The sequence below is a fragment of the Sphaerodactylus townsendi genome, linkage group LG05, assembly GCF_021028975.2.
Source record: "Sphaerodactylus townsendi isolate TG3544 linkage group LG05, MPM_Stown_v2.3, whole genome shotgun sequence".
NCBI classification, from domain to species: domain Eukaryota; kingdom Metazoa; phylum Chordata; class Lepidosauria; order Squamata; family Sphaerodactylidae; genus Sphaerodactylus; species Sphaerodactylus townsendi.
In genome coordinates, this window is record NC_059429.1 from 95,797,074 (window position 1) to 95,817,237 (window position 20,164).

The 20,164-nt window shown below is 40.3% G+C and overlaps 1 protein-coding gene across 6 annotated transcripts in view; it reads right to left on the minus strand.

Moving 5' to 3' along the window:
- The window catches only part of TRIM33 (tripartite motif containing 33), a 90,137-nt gene that overhangs the window by 21,526 nt on the left and 48,447 nt on the right, over positions 1–20,164 (minus strand). For 2 of the 6 annotated variants that reach the window (XM_048499029.1, XM_048499027.1), the window contains exons 8-14: positions 18,184–18,301; positions 17,298–17,366; positions 10,541–10,785; positions 10,154–10,324; positions 9,409–9,609; positions 6,904–7,036; positions 4,142–4,205 (exon numbers count right to left, since the gene is read on the minus strand). In XM_048499029.1, the coding sequence (XP_048354986.1) occupies positions 4,142–4,205; positions 6,904–7,036; positions 9,409–9,609; positions 10,154–10,324; positions 10,541–10,785; positions 17,298–17,366; positions 18,184–18,301 (1,001 nt within the window). The remainder of the gene's footprint in view (positions 1–4,141; positions 4,206–6,903; positions 7,037–9,408; positions 9,610–10,153; positions 10,325–10,540; positions 10,786–17,297; positions 17,367–18,183; positions 18,302–20,164) is intronic. The other 4 variants (XM_048499032.1, XM_048499031.1, XM_048499028.1 and 1 more) reach the window with 3 other exon arrangements.

The following is a 20,164-nucleotide window of genomic DNA, read 5'->3' on the forward strand; positions in this document are numbered from 1 at the left end:
TGGCGACCTGAAAGACAGAACCCTGGAGAGGTTAAATTGTCTTTCAGTATCAAAAAATCTTTGTTTTATTACTTGCTTAGATGTCTCATCCTAAAGACAAAAGGACTTGGGGTGAGAAACTGACACATTCAATTTTGTCTCTTACAGACGCCAGCCAGCTGGATGAAAAAATTATCAGTTAGGATCAGTGGGAGAAGGCTGTGGGGCTTAAATTCAACTTGAGTCAGAGGTACATTGATAAAAGAGTCACTCTAGCTTCTACTCTGATTTGTCCAGTCTCCAATCTTACCATTGAATTTGAAACACAATTTGGGACCTGAAGTACAGATCTTAAAAAACTTGCTCGCATCCATTAGGCCGGGGGGGGGGGGGGGGGGGGGGGCAAAGCAAGAGGAGGCAAGTCTCAAAAATGAGCTATATAGGAGTTGTGCAAGCATTTTTGCTTGATATAGTTTAAGAGTTGCTGGTATAATATATCCATTCTTATGATAAAATTTAACAAAGGTAGAGGCAGCTGTAGGCAGTTGTATCTACCATGTAATTACGCAGTTTTAGAGCCATTTGAGTTAAGAACCATTCCTAAGTATTTGAAATAACTGAACTATTTTAACCTTTGGCCATTGATGGACCAGGTCCTAAGCTTTCCATGCTTGCCAAATGACATTACTTTGGTTTTCTGATAGTTTTAACTCATTTTAACTCATTTTTACAGCAGGACACAAATTTGGTAAGTGATCTCCTAAGCCTGACTGGTATTCTTGATAATATAATCGGAAATATCTGGAAATACACAAGCAACATGGAAGCAAATTGCCACAATAAGTAATAAACCATGTTACAAATGAAGACTAAATATAATTTTAATAGTGCTGTTAGACAATAAAGTACTCTTAATAGTGTCCAATCAATTAACTTACACTAACATGGAGTATTAATAAAAATCACAAAAAAGTGGCTTGTAAACATCAAATTGAAAGGTTTTTATGTTTTGTTTTTACACTATCATGGAATGATAACAACAATATTAAAAACATAATGGCATCATCAGCATACAATAAAGCGGAGATAAATCAAATAAAAATACTGAAATGTCTATTCCACTACAGAAATGGGAGCACATATGGAAGAACACATCCAGCAATATAACCAATACAAATACGAAAGAAAACTGTCCTAAGTTACACTGAAGTTGATATCTAGCAGCATTACGGCTGAAATGTATCTGTGATTTAGATACTGCAGGTTATTCAATAAATTATTGAAACAAATTCAGGTGATATTTTCAGAGATTATCAATTACAAAATACCGTTAGAATCCAAAGTATTCTTACTGGAAATTGTATACAATCACATCAGAAACAATGATGTAAAATTCATTACAAAATTGATTATTTATTTATTTATTTATTCATTCATTCATTCATTCATTCATTCGATTTATAGACCGCCCCATCCCCAAGGGGCTCTGGGCGGTGTACAACATCAATATATATACAGATAAATAGAGGTCCACAATAGTGACCACACAACAATCAATACAATAGCTAAAATCCACTAAAATCTATTAAACAGCGGTTAACATAACAATGACAGGTGTTCTATAACCCAATCCGTTAAAATCTCCCCAAAAAAGAAGGAGAGGCCAGACTCCTCTCTAGGACGGTAACATAGATGGAACCAGAATTGGAAGATTGGTAAAATAAATGCATAAAGAAAACATACATAAAGGGGGGGGGGCACCACTCCCAGCGACTGGACACTTGCTCCAAAGGCACAGGCGGAACAACTCAGTCTTACACGGCCCTGTAGCGGAACTCACCAAGGTCCATAGGAGGGCCAGTGATCTCATGGAGGAAGAAGTGTTCCACCAGGTGAGCCAGGAGGGCAGGGCAGACCAGGGCCGTAAAGGTCCCCTGTGGCCACGATGTGGAAAACCAACCGCATCCATGGAGGGAACCACACCCAGCAAATTGGCCTCTGCTGTGAGCAGAAGAGAGAGGCCGAGTATTAACAGGGGACATATGGGAGGTATCACGGTCCTCTCAGATGCGAGGGTCCCAGGCGGACGTAAGGCCTATAAAGGTCAAAAGAGCCCACACCTTGAAGGCGATTCCGGAGATTCCCACTGAGGAGCCAATGCAGCTGGGCAACACAGGCTGAATATGATCACGGAATATGATCCCTGTGAGCAAGCGTGCCGCTGCATGTTGGACCAGTTTCAGTTTCCAATCAAACGCAAGGGAAGGCCCGCGTAGAGCAAGTTACAATACTCAAGTCTGGAGGTGACCGTTGCATGGATCACAGTGGCCAGGTCTGCCTGAGAGAGGAAGGGGGCAAGCCGCCGGGCCTGCCGAAGATGGAAAAACGCAGTCTGGGTTACAAGGGCCACCTGGGTCTCCATTGAAAGAGACTAATCCAAGTGGACCCCCAAACTGCGGATGGAGGGGACCGACGCCAAAATGCCCCCCTCCCACTCCGGCGGCTGGAAATCCCCCACCTCCCCCTTGCGGCCAAGCCAAAGGATCTCCGTCTTCGATGAATTCAGTTTCAGCCTGCTCTGCTGCAACCAACCAGCGACTGCCTCCAGACAATGCTGTAGAGCTGCAGGGGCCGTGACCACTCCCCCCTCCATTGACAGAATGAGCTGAGTGTCATCAGCGTACTGGTGACAGATCAGCCCAAAGTTCCATACCAGCTGAACAAGTGGCTGCATATAGATGTTAAATAATAGCGGGGACAGCAGCGCTCCCTGGGGTACACCACACTGAAGTGGGCACTTCCGGGAAGCTTGCTCCCCGCATCACACTTGCTGGCGTCGGTCCCGGAGAAACGAGGCAATCCACTGAAGGACAGTGCCCCGTATCCCGGAAACGGCAAGGCAGTGGGTCCAAAGGTCGTGATCGACCATATCAAACGCTGCAGCAAGATCTAATAAAACCTGCAGCGCCGATCTGCCTTAGTCAAGCTTCATACGGAGCGTATCTGTGACGGCGACGAGAACCGTCTCTGTCCCATGCCCAGCACGGAAGCCGGACTGGAAGGGATTGAGAGCCAATTACTGTTGCTAAAACAGGCATAGCAAAAGAATGGGAGTAAAAAAAAGTAATTTTAATTAGGGACATCATAAGAAGGTATGGGTAGTAATAGTACTCATTAACTTATAAGAAAGATGCAGACGGGACTTAATAAATTTTTGTTCCTTGACTATTAAAACTCAAGATTTTTGGACTGTATACAACCTTACACACATTTTTTCACTTATATCATGCCCAAGACAAAAAGGGACAAAAAAGTTAGAATTCATCAATGAAGCTGGGAATATATGAAGAATTGCAGGGGGTGAGGAAGGAGAACTATCTATCTCCCACAGCAATATTCTGTAAATGCTCAGTGACCTGAACCCCAACCCCCAGACTCTCAATTGCTCTTAGCCTTCTGTGCTGTATGCAGCATGTTCAGTTTGTCAATGGTCTTCTCTACCCATAGTTTCTCTCTTCTATTTACAAAATCAGATTTTTAAATACATATATGCATACAGAGAGAGAGAGAGAGAGTCCATCAGATATATAAAATATATTGTGGCTTGATTTTGATGGTTTTTCAATCTCAGTAGTGACCAGTAACTTCTCTGTCAGAAAGAGTTTTTTTACTAAATCCTGACATGACACTTGAACAGCTTCAGTGTTACCTGTAACTTGTAGATGAAAAAGATTAGCACTGCAGGACCAAGGAAAAGTGAAGGTGCACGGACTATAACTTACACTCATAACATGAGACACTGCAGGCCATCTTTCCTACCTACATAGCACAGAAGATAGCAGGGGAACCATAAACTTGCATTCACTAGAGTGTTTCCACAGATCCACTTCCCTGCTGCAGCCCACATTTTGTTGCAAGGAACAGTATTTTAAAGGCATTCTGGAGTGCAGTGGGAAAGGCATACTTCATGTGCAGCTATCGTTCCACCCATGGAAATGCTCCAGCGGAACCAAATCATTACTTACAATTCCCATATTTGTCAGGCCATGAATGATTTTGTTTAGTCTTAATTATAGGCTTTCTGAGCTATAAAAAAAGACATTCATTTCTCAGTAAACTTCAGCAAGACCTCAACAACTGTTTTTCAAACTGTGCAACTCACCTGCCTCTACTGCCTGTACTGGAGGTACTGGGAGGCCTCACAGGGATGTGAGAATTCGATAAACCTAAAAAAAAGGATGAAATGATGTTTACATCAACATGATGAGCAGCATATAACTGCTCATTTATAGCTCTGGAGATGTCATTCTAGATAGTATCACCTCAGGTAATAAAACAAATATTTCAACAAATCAATGAACTCCAGATAAGGAAATCTAACACCACTCCCAACCCACCCACCCCCCTCTACTGAACAAAGACCACCATTTCATTTCGCAGTAGCCATAACATTCCAAGCCATAAATCCTTTCTAATTTTCTGATTTATTCTATTTTAAGGTGACTACATAATTGCTATGCTTTAAGAAACAGCAGCTAGGAGATAATGGTTACCTATATGGGTCTAAAGTCAAGTTGCTATTTAGTTCCTGAATTCTTCTAAGCAGGAATTGCAGGACCATGATTTATGACACCACAGAGAAGTTTACTACTGAAACTCAGGAGCTAAGTAATATCCAGGAAGACTGACTTTACTTGGTTTATTATTACAGCACAGACTGACCCATTCTTCACAGCAAGACCTGGGCTAAAATCATATGCTATTTACATAGTTACATAAAGGAGAAAAGTCTATCTATTAATACAAAAAAATCTATTAAGTTAGACTAAATACTGACCATGTAAAGCACATACATAATGAGGAAATGCTTATCAGCTTTATTATGGAAGTTGTAACAAGCATATGGATGAAATTAATAATAGAGCATAAGAACATAAGAAAGAGCCTGCTGGATCAGACCAGAGTCCACTCTGCTACTCGCAGTGGCCCACCAGGTGCCTTTGGGAGCTCACATGCAGGAAATGAAAGCAAAGGCCTTCTACTGCTGCTGCTGCTGCTCCCGAGCACCTGGTCTGCTAAGGCATTTGCAACCTCAGATCAAGGAGGATCAAGATTGGTAGCCATAGATCGACTTCTCCTCCATAAATCTGTCCAAGTCCCTTTTAAGGCTATCCAGGTTAGTGGCCATCACCACCTCCTGTGGCGGCATATTCTAAACACCAATCATGCGTTGCGCAAAGAAATGTTTCCTTTTATTAGTCCTAATTCTTCCCTCCAGCATTTTCAAGTATTGCGGTTCTAGTATTGTGAGAAAGAGAAAAATTTCTCTCTGTTGACATTTTCTACCCCATGCATAATTTTATAACTTCAATCATATCCCCCCTCAGACGTCTCCTCTCCAAACTAAAGAGTCCCAAACACTGTAGCCTCTCCTCATAAGGAAGGTGCTCCAGTCCCTCAATCAGCCTCGTCCTTCTGTGCACTTTTTCTATTTCTTTGATATTCTTTTGGAGATGTGGCAACCAGAACTAAACACAGTACTCCAAATGCGATCGCACCACTGCTTTATATAAGGGCATGACAATCTTTGCAGTTTTATTATCAATTCCTTTCCTAATTGTATTGTTGAAGGCTTTCATGGCCGGATTCAACTGGTTGTGGTGGGTTTTCGGGGCAGCGTGGATGTGGTCTAGTAGATCTTGCTCCTAACGTTTCGCCTGCATCTGTGGCTGGCATCTTCAGAGGTGTATCACAGAGAAAAGTCTGTTTCACACTGTGTCTAGTGAGAAGGGAAAGTTTAAATCCCTTTCCTGGTCTGTGACTGACAGCAATGATCCCTGTGGTGTGTATGTGAAGTTTGGATTTTTTGCCCCTATGTGCATCACTTTACATTTTGCTATATTGAACTGCATTTGCCATTTCTTAGCCCACTCACCTAATTTATAAAGGTCTGCTTGGAGCTCTTCGCAATCCTTTGCAGTTTTCACCACCTTACATAATTTGGTATCATCCGCAAACTTGGCCACCACCACGCTACCCACAACTACTTCCAGGTAATTTACAAACAGGTTAAAGAACACTGGTCCCAAAACAGATTGTTGGGGGACAAGAATTTCCCATTTACACCCACCCTTTGCTTCCTGTTTCTCAACCAGTTTTTAATCACTAGGAGGACTTCCCCTCTTATTCCTTGATTGCAGAGTTTTCTCAATAGTCTCTGGTGAGGAACTTTGCAGGCTTGGAGGTTGAAGGGTAGTGTGGGCGTGCCCCTCCAGCCCTCCAGAACAGCCCTGGAAGGAAAGATGAGTGGAGGGGCTGAACTGGAGGCGGCTCCGTACGTGAGGGCACCACTTTTCACATCCCTTCCACTCACCTACTCACCTCTCCCTCCAGCGCTGGAGGTCAAAGGGTAGCATGGGCGTGTCCCTCCAGAGCAGCCACCATCCCCCCTCTACCCCACAGAGCAGGTAGGCAGACGGGGTTTCCCTGCCCGGCCCCACTGCCTCTACAGCTTCTCTGCTCCACTCTCGGTCATGTGACCCTAATGTAACCAAACAGAAAAAGCCACTGCCACCGCCGCACTGACTCTGTTGTTGTTGCTGGGTGCGCAGAGATGGCAGGGGCCCCCAAGAGCGCAAGCCAGATTTTAAAAGATGGATTTGGTCCATCATAGGCTCATTCTTCTGCAGCAACTTAGTGCTCAGAGAGAGTTCAGTTTTCTGTGTGACTGCACAGTCTATTGGTGATGTCTACTTCAAGGCACACAAGTCTGTCCTTGTTTCTTTGTCAAACTACTTCAAGAACGTCATCTGGAAACATCGCATTTTCTTAAATTTAAACTTTCACAGGAGCTTGGAACAGTCATTACTGCTAGTGGTTGTTTTACAGAGATTTTTAAAATACATATCACCTCTCACATCTTACCTGATGAACCTGGAGACAGAGCTGAAGGTCCAGGGGAGGGATTCATGCTGCTTATAGGCTGGGGAGGCAGGTGGCTACCCGCGATATATCTGCTTAGTAAAGTATCTAAATTACTTGAACCAGCATCTTCCAGCTGAAATAAAGGTCAATTACATAGTGATTGCACCAACTTTAAATGCAGCATGCTAGAAATGACATAAAGAGACTAGCCTGTTTCTAGTAATGGAGGAAAAAACAGCGGAATGCTCAATGTTACATTATTTCTATTAGAATTTATCAAAGAACTTAATAGGATAATCGTAAACATTTTTACTAGATATGTGCAATTGGACATTTCCAGAGCAATATCCAGAGCAATATTTGGATTTTCAGGAATACAGCTGCCTTTATTCAAGTTCCCTCTATCATTGCTCCCACCTAGTAAAATGATCTGTCACTCTTCAAAAAGGCTGTCACTCTTCAAGCATAGCATCAAATGTGTAAAATGGAATCGCTCAAAAAGGCATTTTTATAAAAGGAAGAGGTTGCAGTTTTATGCCTGGAAATGTCTGGCAACATTCACAGATAGACTGTTGAATTATTGCTTTATTTTCATTGCATTGCTTCCTAACTCACTTTCGTTACATTGTTTATTTATGTACAATTATTTCTTTACTGTACTGTTCACCATGATTTGAATCTACCGGAGTTTTACTTTAGGCTTTCTTGCTTTCTCTAATTTTATAATCCACTCGCTGTGTATATATTGTGTGTAGTACAAGTTGTATGAAAGATTCCAGAATACCAAGAATGCAAATATAAAACATGCTGGGCAGCCCATCCAGAGCCCCAGGCGATGGGATGCGGCATTGCTACTGCACGACCCCCAGAGGACTTTCAGCTGGTGCAGGAAGGTGGGAAAAACAACAAACCTCCCCAGCCCTCTATGGGGTTGAGTGAAGAGAGACATGCAGCACTCTTGCAAACTTATTTCCTAATTGCTGCCTAGCATTGCAAATTTACTGTACTCTGTCAGGGTTGCCCAATCTAAACAATCTTCTAGTAGACTTGCACGCATTAAAAACTGCCAGCCAGCCTCACAGAGCCAAAGTCATCCGTCAGCACTGGGAACCTTGGCGGTAGAAGCAAAATGTGAACAAAAACTCAACTTGCTATCAAACTATTTGCTAGCCAAAGAGTTCATAATGCACTACTAGCTAGATTTATCCAAGTCTTATCTCAAAGTTTATCTGTGATAGTCAGTTAATTGAAAATGGTTTTTTTGCATCATATTCTATTGTAACGTGTCCTGCCTTCCAATAAGTTAAATCGTAAGTGAAAACTTTTTAAATAATTCTATCCCTTTCTCCTTTAATGTTTTGAATATAATAAGCAATTATTATTATTCTGCTAAAGGTAATGGCAAGCCAATTGATAAATTTGTTATGACATGTGGTTTGAATCAGAGTAGTACATGCAGGGGGGAACATGAAATCTTTTTGTGGCTTTTGGCAGCTCTCCTTTCAGATCATGCACAATGAATGCAGCTTGGTTCAGATGAGCTGTAAAACCTCTCTTCTCAGGAAAGAAGAGGCTAAGGACACTGTGGCTAACTGGTAAGCATAACAAAAATAATTTCAGATTAATTTCACAAGAGGGAGATTTTTCAGATATAAAGAACGTAAGTTTATTTGAAGAATCCAGTCTGGACATGCCTGAACCGTTCTGGAAAATAGCCTCTTTAAATTGCTAAAAATCATATATTTGTCTTTCATTATCTTTTTTAAGTAGTCAAAAAACTACTTGTGCCAAGGCTTGACATATGTATGTGTGATATTTTAAGGAACAAATGCATTTGTTTTCTGTTCCTTTGCATTATTACAATCTTTCCTCTGTCATTTCTTTCTAAAGTGGTGCTTAATAAGGAGGGGCCATAGCTAAGTAGTAGAGCATTTGCTTGGCATACAAGATATACAACCTCTGGCATCTACAGTTGCAAGGGTCAAGAATCCACTTGTGTTAAAGACCTCAACCTGGAATCCTTAAAAACTGCTGCTAGTCTCAGTAGACAATACTGACTTGAGTATCTGTACCAACATGTATAGGCATGGGTGATTTTTATTGTTGCAGCTGCAGGGTAAATGCCACATGAGCAGTTCACAAAGTGTTGTACAAGACTGTAGAAGAAAACTTGTTGTTAAAGTCACAGTTGACTGTAACAAAGTGAGGAACAGCACCTTTCCCTAAGCACCTGGAGCTAATGGCAGTAAAGATTTCTCTAATATGTTACACTTTTGTCTAAAGCCTTCTTGTGGGACAATGCAGATAGGTAAAGAATAATCATTGCAAAAACACAGAAAAAGATAATAATCCAGTTGTATCTATTATTTTACATCCCTAATAAACCCCTTTTTATCATTTCCTCATTTCTTGTTGCATCAGTTCAACTATAGTATAGTACAGCATCATTCTAGTGTTTGAAAAATATTGAAAAATATATAACAATGGCTAAAAGCTGTTACTAACCTGAATTGGAGGGATGTCTGGCAGGGAAGGAAGGTTTTCTGGGTTTGTTACAGAAGGAATAAGTTCTATTGCTGCTACAGATGGGCTCGTTGGGCCACGGTTAGCATTGGCCATGGTGGCTGTTGTAGGGCTCGTTGGATTGATAGTATTGTTGTGCACCGAAACAACAGGAAAAGGGCCAGCATGTCCTGGGTTTGAATGCTATTGGGAAAAGACATAGTGGGGAAGGGGGGGAGGAGAAAAGATTATGGCAATGACAAAAGAAACTAAGAACTGTGTTTAGGTGCAAACTGTAGGGATTTTAAAAGTATTCTCATTAGTATCATTCAGTTCCTTGTCCTTAATAGTTTCCAATTGTTCAAAATTTCAGTGATACTTAAGTACTTCATTTGCTAAATATATAAAGAGGTCAAGAGTTCACAGTAATTTCAAAAAAATCAAATTGAGCTTCTATCCTAATTTCTGTAACTAGACAGTGAAACAAATTATTCTCATGTCAACATGCTGAGGTGTCAACCAACATGAAGTTACGAAAGAACTGTAATGTACTTTTGTCAAAATTTCCCATTAACTTGAAACATGAGCATGCCACCCGCAAGACTTAAGATGTCTTTAAAAACTCATATCATTCAGTTCCTTTAACGAAGAAAAAAAGAGTATGCAAAGGTTTCCCCAGTTAAATATACTGATATAAAAGTCAAACCACATATCTAAATGAAAGGTGGAAAAACAAAAGTGTGCACACAGCATATACTTGTCTCTGTAAGTGCGGCTGCATCATGGAATATGGGGGCCCGTTGTGCCGTGGTATCCCTGGGAGACGAGCAGCATTCTGAGCCATTCTCATCTGGTGGGCCTGGAAAGCGCCGCAATTCATGCCCCGTTGCATGGTCTGCATACTTATCAATCTAGGAGGCTACAAAAGATTATGTATTTTAAAATTCTTGCTTAAGATTGAGGGGGGTGGGAGAAGGAGTTCCTTGCCCCCAACCAGGTAAGCTCCCTTGAATTTCACTGACTCGCTACATTTCAAGGAAACACTTTCCTGTATGAGCTTTAGATGTATTCAGCAGCTATGTCACAGGTCTTGGTATCTATAATAGGGGAAAGTTAAGACAGTCTGAAAACTTGCCTGTTGTTGTAGCATCTGTGGGCCTGCCTGGCGGGGGAGTTGCCCTGCTGGCTGCCCCATCCTCATCTGTTGTAATTGCTGGTGTTTTTGTGCATATACTTGTTGTTGCATATGCTGGAGCCGAAGTTGTGCAAGATTAATTTGCCCTGGAGGTTTGCTGATGTGGTTGGCTCCTGGGGGAGCTTGTCCCACTACTACATTAGGAGTGTAACCTTGAGTTGGTTTACTTTCAATAACAAGATTACCTAAACAACAGGAAAGAGAGCCAGTCAACTAAAAAGCCCTTATCTCTGTGGAAAGAAAGTTTTATATTTTCTATTTCCTGGTTTCACAAAAAATGTAAAGGCATAAACTCCTAAAGGCACCACGTGTGTTTTAAATATAACATTTAAAAAACTTTTAAAATATTCAAAATTGCTTACTGAACTTACATTAAAAGGTACTGGTGCTGATATATCCATCCCTTAGAACAATTTCTGATGAAAAATTCATGTGTTTTCTATAGATTATGTAACTTAAGAACAATATCTTTACAATAATTTCTTGCATGCAGTTATGTAAACTGTTTTAATTATATATTGTTATATTGTGATTTAATTTTAATCCTTCCATGTGTTTATAAAAGGGAGCCTTGTTTAATTCTGAAGGGAATGATTTTGTTCCCCTTCACTCACTTAAAGGAAACTTGTTAATCCTTATATTAATTCAAAACCCCATAACATCTATAACCATTGTTTCATGAAGGATATTTTTAATTACAGTGTGATGCTTTTTAGTATTTTATAGTTTTTTTTAACAGTCATAAAGTATAATTCATATATTAAAACATCCAGACTCCCTATCTTCACATTTTAAGAACATCTAGCATTTCAACAGATCTCTCCATAATTGCTGTATCTTCCACTAAAACTTTTTGAACTGTTTTTTCTCAAAACTTGACCTATATCAGATACATTTAGTTTATGTACATCTATGCTCCAAAATGTGTCTTTTTTCCTTTTCACCCAGTTAGTGTCTCAACACACATTCCAGTTTGTTATTTCCTTTATACAGCAAATTCTACATTTTTGAAGGTACTAATTTCCTTAAAATATTATTTTAAACTGCTTATACAGATATTATACCTTGCCCTTTAGCTACTGTTCACCAACAAGATCAATTAGAAACAGATCAGCAGCAAGAAAAAGAAAGGGAAATTACTGGACTATTGACAAGGATTGTTAATACTTTGGAACCTAACTACGGATTACAAATGTCTAATGTGAAAAATAAATGGGATTGTTCCACAAATGAGCAGAAAAAATATTTCATCATCTGAAATTTATCTCAGTATTAAAAAGAAAAACTGGGTTGATACTGGTTGATGAGCAAGGTGGATATGCGGAGATGGAAGTTAATCTGCTTGGGGTTAAAACTTTGGTGTTGAAAATTTATGTTCCAAGTGAAGAACAAAGGAGGTTTTTATAAACATCTTCTTGATAAGCTTATCAATAAGTGCCTGATGGGGAACTGGAAAGGAGTGACACTGCCACAAATGGACAGACTTTCTGAAAATAATGTTAAAGATACGCAAGGTAAATTACCAAAACCTTTTCTTTATTTGGTGGACAATTTGGGCTTAGTTGACATATGGAGACCAAAAAAAAAAAAGGAGCCTGAAGAGAATACAGTATATTTCTCAGAAAGTGTGTGTGTCTGTAAGTGTTGTCAAGTCGCTTCCAACTCATAGCAATCCTATGACTCAATGTCCTCCAAAACATCCTTGCTCATATCGTGTAAACTGAGGGTTGTGTCTTCCTTTATAGAGCCAATCCATCTTATGTTAGGTCTTCCTCTTTTCCTGCTACCTTCAATTTTTCCTAGTGCTATTGTCTTTTCCATTGGCTCTTGTCTTCTCACAATGTGACCAAAGTACAACAGACTCAATTTAATAATTCTAGGGGCAGTTCAGGCCATAATTTGATCTAGAACCCATTTGTTTGGGGGGTTTTTGGTGGTCCACGAGATCTATAACACTATCTTCCAACAACACATTTCAAAGGAATCTACTTTCTTTCTATCAGTTTACTTCACTGACCAACTTCCACAACCATACAGAGTAATAGGGAATACTATGACCTAAATTAACTTGATCTCGGTTGCTAGCAACACATCCTTACACAAGAATCTCTTCTACCTCCTTCATGGCTCAGAAAGACATAAATCTTTTTTAAGAAGAGATATAATTTGGATTTCCAGGGATTTGGTATCTAAGATATCCAAAGTAAAAACTTCCTGAAGACTTTTTCAGACCATAATCCTATAAGCCAGGTATATAAAAGAAAACCAAACACTATTTGATGGAAACTACATGAAATTTTTCTTCAAAGGACACAATTCTCGATTGTAAGAAAAAAAACTAAACTAATTTTTTTTAATTAATTTGAATAAGGAACAGATTTGAGAATGGTGTGAGGCACAAGCAAAACTTCTATGAGAGGACACTTGACACAACGTAATTTTGAGCTTAAGAAAATGTTTAGAGGAGATCAAAAGAAGAGGAGGAACTAAAAAACAATCCAAGGTCATTTGCCTAAGGTTACAGATGAGCAGTGTCGTATTATGAATGGTACCATAACAGTAAGAGAAGTGGTAGAGACTATTAAAAAAATCAACCTAGGAAAGATCCCAAAGCCCAGATGCCTTATTGAGTTTGTATTATAAGTGTTTTGAAGATGAAATTTTACAACCTTTACAAACTCCAATGAATGCAATCTTACAAGGAGGAAAGATGCCAGTCACGGAAAGAAGCTAATATAACAGTAATACTTTAAAAAGGGCAAGACAACTTTGACAACAAATCACAGACCAATATCGTCACTGAATAATGACTATAAGTTGTTTTTTGCAATTAACAATTCTGTAAGACTGAAAATAGTGTCACAAGAGGTTATTCATGAAAATCAAGGTAGATTTTACCTACAAGACAGTTAAAGGACAGTGTCAGAACTGTGCTGGATATTATGGAATATTTGGAGAAACCTAATGAAAGCAAGCTGTTTTAGAAAGCATTTGATAATTTGAACTGGGGTGTTTTTTTAAGGTTTGGGAAAATATGGACTTTGGAGAGAATTTTATAAAATGGGTAAAATCAGTTTATATGTCCCTATCAGCACAAATCATTTTTAATGGAGATCTAACAAAACCAAGTGAGATACAGAAGGGAACAAGATAAGGTTGCCTGCTTACTCCTCTCTTACATATACTAGTCCTGAAAATATTGAACAGAGGCATAAGATATGACAAGAACATTGAGAGTATAAAAATTAAGAAAGAGACTTATAAATTAAGAGTATCTGCTGACTGGTGGTGATTTTACAAAGCCTCTTAAAGGAAGCTGAATTTTAATGTGGTAACTGAAAGAATTTGGTGCATTAGATTTAAAATTAATAAACAGAAAACAAAGGTTGTAACAAAAATATATTACACATTAAACAGAGTTGAGGAGTAAAGTAGGTTTTAAAATGGAAAAATAGTGAAATATGTGGGTATTATGCTAACAAATATAAACTGTATGTTATTTCAACATAATTATGTTAAGACATAGAATTAAGTTAGAAAAGATTTGTCAAGGCAGACTAAACTTTGGTTATTGTTGTTGGGGAGAATTTCTGTGATTAAGATTAATGTTCTACTAAGAATGTTATTTTTGTTTCAAACAGTACCAGTGTTGGTAAATTATATTCCATTTAAAGAATGGCAGAAGGATATATCAAGTTTGTTTGGAAAGGGAAAAAAAAACCTCAGTTGAAATATAAAATACTACAAAATGTCAAGGAAAAAGGAGGTCTAGGTTTACTTGATCTGAAAGTATATAGTGTGAGAACTGGTCAACACAAAGAGGTCTACTGTTGTCAGACTGAATCTGTTCAAGATCTGTCCAATACTCTGGTGTTTAAGAGACCACTCATTCTCATTTAAGGTCTCTCAACCATTGCCTGCTCTATTTGATGGGCCAAGGTGGTAGTCCTGGCAATCTTGTCATCTGGAAGGTACAGGGTGTCTGTGAGTTGATGATCACATCCCAGTGGAGGATGCGCTAGGTAGGGACAAGGTTGGATTTTTTCCCAGTTGATGATGTACCCATGTGATGTCAGCAGTTGTATGAGCGACTCGGTGTCCTAAGTAGTCCTCATTAGAAATGGGGAACAGATGAGGATGAACAGATGAAGTTTCCCCTCTACCATGCCAGTGCCATCAGATGCATCAGGATCTTCATACAGACCAGGGGAGCCAATGCTAAGCCAAAGGAAAGAGCTCTGAACTGGAAATGCCAGTGGTTGTAGAACCTGAGAAATCTGCGATGACTGGGGCAAATTGGGACATGCACGTAGGCTTCCTAGAGATCGATGGAGGTCATAAAGACTCCACTGTTAAATGCCTCAGAGATCGACCTCAGGGTTTCTATCCAGAACTGTCTGGCTATGATGAACTGGTTCATGGACTTGAGATTCAGGATCGCCTGCCAGCCCCCATTGTGTTTGGGAACAATAAAGAAGATGGAATGTATGCCAGAGTTCTCCCCCTGGGGAGGAACAGGCTCGATAGCACAGATTTGAAGATGTTCTACTGCTGATTGAGTTCTGACGGGCTTCTCTGCTCTCTTTGGCCATGGAGAAACCCAAAATCTTTCTGGTGGAATGCTGCAAAATTCTACTGAATAGCCATGGTGAATGGTGCACAGAACTCAGAGATCTGGGAGAGAAGCCGTCCACTGATGGTGAACAGCAGCAGCCCTCCCTCCACTGGCTCCGGGATGGCATCATTGGTGGTTCAGACAGTCTTTCCAAGGTGGAAAGACTGGAACTGCCCAGGTCTGGAGGGGTGGGGGCCTCTGCAAAAGGAGTTCCTGAATGAGAACAAGGATCTCCTGTGATCTTGATTGAACCTGTGGGGATTGTGAAAGGAACTAAAAAAATGCTGGTAGGGGCCTCTTCTCTTTTGAGGCTCTTTGGCATGACCTTTGACTTATTCTTGGTGACAACCAAGATCTTATCCACGTCTTCCCTGAGCAGTCTCTTTCCCCTGTATTGGCATGCCAGCAGGATGGCCTTAGAGTGTGGACCTAACTGCCAAGCCCTGAGCCACAGTCATAGTTCAGGATGCAGTCATGGCTCTGGCTGCAATGACACAATGTCAGCTGAGGCATCAGTTATGAAGGACACAACTTTTAGGATGTGATTAACCCCTTCCAGTAGCCTCCTTTGATCTGAAGGGATCAATTGGAGTGGAAGACATAAGGACATATGGAGCCTGGGATTGTATGAGGGGGACAAATTTCTGGATGCGAGAAAACTCTTTCCTCAAGGTCCTCTGCGGGGTGAATCATACCTGATACAGTCAGTGGATAAAAAGGCCGCTCAGTTTGGACACAAAATAGCTGCTCAGACACAGCCTCAAGGGTGGGGTCGAGCAGTAGTACATTACCCCTGACTGCTTCTGCATAGTTCCTTTGGGGGGGCCATTGGACCTTCATCAGGGTGAGGACTGCCATTGTTACCCTGTTGGGTCAAACTGGCATCCTGAGGGCACTTTGTTTCAGAGCACTTTTTGCACCCTTTCCCAGCAGTACAGAAAGCTTCTTTCATTTTTTGTTTAGGCACGGTTTTCACCAGTCTCTCTTGTGGCTCCTCTGCCACCATGCCTCCATTGCCCCTGCCCGAATTTATCAGGCTTGTGCTAGTTCCCAATGGTTGCAGAGGCAGCAGACCCGTGTCAGAGTCTCCCGTTAAAAGGAACTTGACATCTCTATTTTCCCCTGATGGCTCCATTATGGTGAACAAAGGAGTGGGAGAAGGAAACCAAAATAAGAAGCGTACAGTTGAAAACGAAGCCAGCAAAAACTAGCTCTAATGAGGTTAAAGAAGGTAAAACAGAAGGTTAAGCGTGGTGTAGTGGTTAAAAGCAGGTGCACTCTAATCTGGAGAAATGGGTTTGATTCCCCACTTTGCCACTTGAGCTGTGGAAGCTTATTAGGTGAACTAGATTAGCTTGTGTACTCCAACACATGCCAGCTGGGTGACCTTGGGCTAGTCACAGTTCTTCGGAGCTCTCCCAGTCTCACCTACCTCACAAGGTGTTTGTTGTGAGGAAGGAAGGGAAAGGAGTTTGTAAGCCCCTCTGAGTCTCCTTACAGGAGAGAAAGGCGGGATATAAGCCCAACTCTTCTTCTTCTTCTTCTAAGTATCAAGCAAAGGAGGACAGGTCTCTCTCTGAACTACTACTCCTATGCAAGGCAGGAAATAAACTGAGTAGCAGGGTCAACAGGGGGTCAGCAAGCAAAGTTTTAGTCCTGCCTCCCAAAGGAATGGAAGAGAATAACCCAAGCTCTGAATACGGGCTCCTCCTCAGAGTGAGAATCACTCTTTCAGCGCATACAACAATTCAACAAGCTGCCACAAAGCTTGAGGAATCTCAAGTGTCCTCTAGCGCAAAAAAAACTGCTGGGGAAGATCATAGGAGAGCAGCAGCATGAATATGTACCTAAAGGCTCTTTATTTTGTTCAGCACTCTATGTTATATTAGCCTCTCATCATTTTGCTCTAGTCCTTTATGTTCTTGCTATAAAGTATATACATTTACTACACACAGGGCTTTAATACAAAAATAAAAAGCTACATTGTTGGAATGTGTGTGTTATTATCAGACTTCTTATCTTTGCTAGACTAGTGACTCTAATTTGGTGCTAGAGCTTTTCTACTCCAAGGAGCTCACACACCTTGTTTCTCCATTGCATCACTGAAGGAATCTTCTGATATCCATGTATTTGCTAATTTTAAATTTGTTGCTGTAAGAAAGGATAGCAAATCTTTATAAACTAAAAGCTCATTATGCTCATATACAGAATTAGCAACATTCTCTCGGGACCATTTGGAATCTGGCACCCAATTACCTGCTTAACAAAACATTTTCATTTATTCTCAATGCCTTCTCCACAGATGAAAAACAGGTGTCTCACATGAACTTAGAGATACATGGAACTGACTTCAGTTTATTTTCTATCTCACCACCAATACTTTCTAATTTCCTTATTACTAGACAAGCAAGAGAAGATAACAACCATCACAGAATGAGGAAACTTGAGTTATTTGCTAGCATCACAATGGTTTCCTAGAAGTCTGTGTCAGTCATACAAAGCCTGAAAAAAAATTCCACAGATTCTAGCACTGCAAGAAACACCTGTGCATTGCCACCTATTAAGAAGGACCCGTTTCCAAGTGAATATACAAACAGTAAATGGAACTACTTGAAGGATCACATGCAAAGTGCAAGCAGGGGAACAGCATCCAGATAGTAGCTGCTCCTTTTCTGAATCCAGTTCCTCCATTTGTGAGTGGAAGGCATTTGCCTGTGCAAAAGCTACATTGGCATCCCCCACTCCCCACCCCATGAAGATTCCTTGAAAAAACTGCTCTGGATAATGGTGGGAGTGTCATTAGAATGTGGAGCAGAAAAGTCATTCTACAGAAGTCTCTAACACCTTTTTGGACCCAACCACTCTCACCATATTTGATGCAGAAAATGTTTCCATTCATACCACTGATCATAGAAAATAATTTTTCCATATTAAATTCAGCTTTCAGAGAAAGGGAGCACCTTCTTACCTAAGTTGACTACATTCTTTGCCCAGAATGTGGGATCACAATGGAAGCGTATTGCTCCATTAGCAGCTGGGACTGGATCACATCGTGCTTTTAAAATATGTCGCAGCTGGAACGTGATCTGTGAGAAGACAAACAAACTCTAAGATCAGCGATGGCATGTATAAAAAGTCAACAAGACAATGCTGATATAAAAAATGAACTGGGGTGGGTTCAGGCAAGTCACTCTAACTTTCATTCTAACCCATCTCAAATGTTGGGGCAAAGCTATTGCCCCATTTAGAGATTCCTGAAGAAGCAGCAGGATACAAAGTTCAGTCAAAACCGAATCAGGGCACATTAATTCTTCCTAAAATACAAGGAAAGGTAGCTTCTCACCAAAAGGTTATTTTAGAACAATTAACTTGTCACTTAATATACACCAGGCATTAACCACATATTCCAAAGATTGCAAATAATTACATGGAGAACAACGAATGTCCATAACAGAATAGAATAGAATAGAATAGAATCTTTATTGGCCAAGTGTGATTGGACACACAAGGAATTTGTCTCCGGTGCATATGCTCTCAGTGTACATAAAAGAAAACAAACCATGCAATCAGAAAAGGCATCTCTCAAGGTAAAGCTTCTGAAGTCATTTTGCTCGAAATGGCAAAAGAGCAAGACCTTAACAATGAGAAAGATACCTTGAGAAACCAGGTGCTAAATAATTTTTCCACATTGGATTTTGCAAATATAAAGACTCAACTATCCTAGCAATTTCAAGGTTACTGAAACTGTACAATTTCATGCATAAAGAGATGATATTTCTCATGCTTATCAGAAAACATCTGGAGAACATTTAATCCACAAGATCATTTCCTCACTAAAAACCCACTAACATAAAGAAGTTTGGTTCGGGGTATAATTAGTTCTTCTGGAACACGACAGAAATGCTTCTGCTACCTCCAACTCCTAATTAAAAACATAAAATTCTGCACATTTTGCCTGGCACTCAAACTGAGATGCAAGATGTGCTGAAGAAGGAGGAGTTACCGTATATACTCATGTATAAATCGAATTTTTCAGCACATTTTTAGTGCTGAAAAAGCTCCCCTCAACTTATATGCGGGTCATTAATTTTTTTGTGTGTTTTTACTTTGCCGGCCAGCAGGGGGCACAGTTTTTATGCTAGCGGCACCAAAATTTCAGGGTACCCCCAAAAGACACTCCTGATGATACCAGCCGAGTTTGGTAAAGTTTGGTTCAGGGGGTCCAAAGTTATGGACCACCAAAGGAGGTGCCCCCATTCTCCATTGTTTTCAATGGGAGCTATTAGTAGATGGGGCTACCCTTTTGAGGGTCCATAACTTTGGACCCTCTGAACCAAACTTCACCAAACCTGTCTGGTCTCATCAGGAGAGTTTCTTTATGATACCAGCCAGGTTTGGTGAAGTTTGGGTCAGGGGATCCAAAGTTATTGATCCCCAAAGGGGTGTTCCATCCCCCATTGTTTACAATGGAAGCTAATAGTAGATTTTCCATTTCTGATAATATCCCTCTTAAAATCTAAGTTGGGTTACATTTGGACATACAGATGATGATGAGGAATCCAGTTTTGAAGGATTTTAACTCTTGTGTTTTAGCTTGGTTGCTGATTAAGCTAAGGTTTTTGTACTTTTAAAGTTATTGTTGATACCATATTGTTCTTGTTGACCCTCTTTTCCACTTACAGAGCCAGTTTACTATTTTTCTTTGAAATAAATATTCAAAAACATTTAACCTACTGATGCCTCAATTGATGTAATTTATTGGTATCTATTTTTATTTTTGAAATTTACCAGCAGCTGCTGCATTTCCCATCCTCGACTTATACGCGAGTCAATAAGTTTTCCCAGCTTTTTGTAGGTAAGTGGAATTAGGTAGCCTTAATTTATATGTAGTTAGAGCTCTATACAATTTGCAGTATATACAGTAAATGCAAAAGCTTAGATCCAATTGA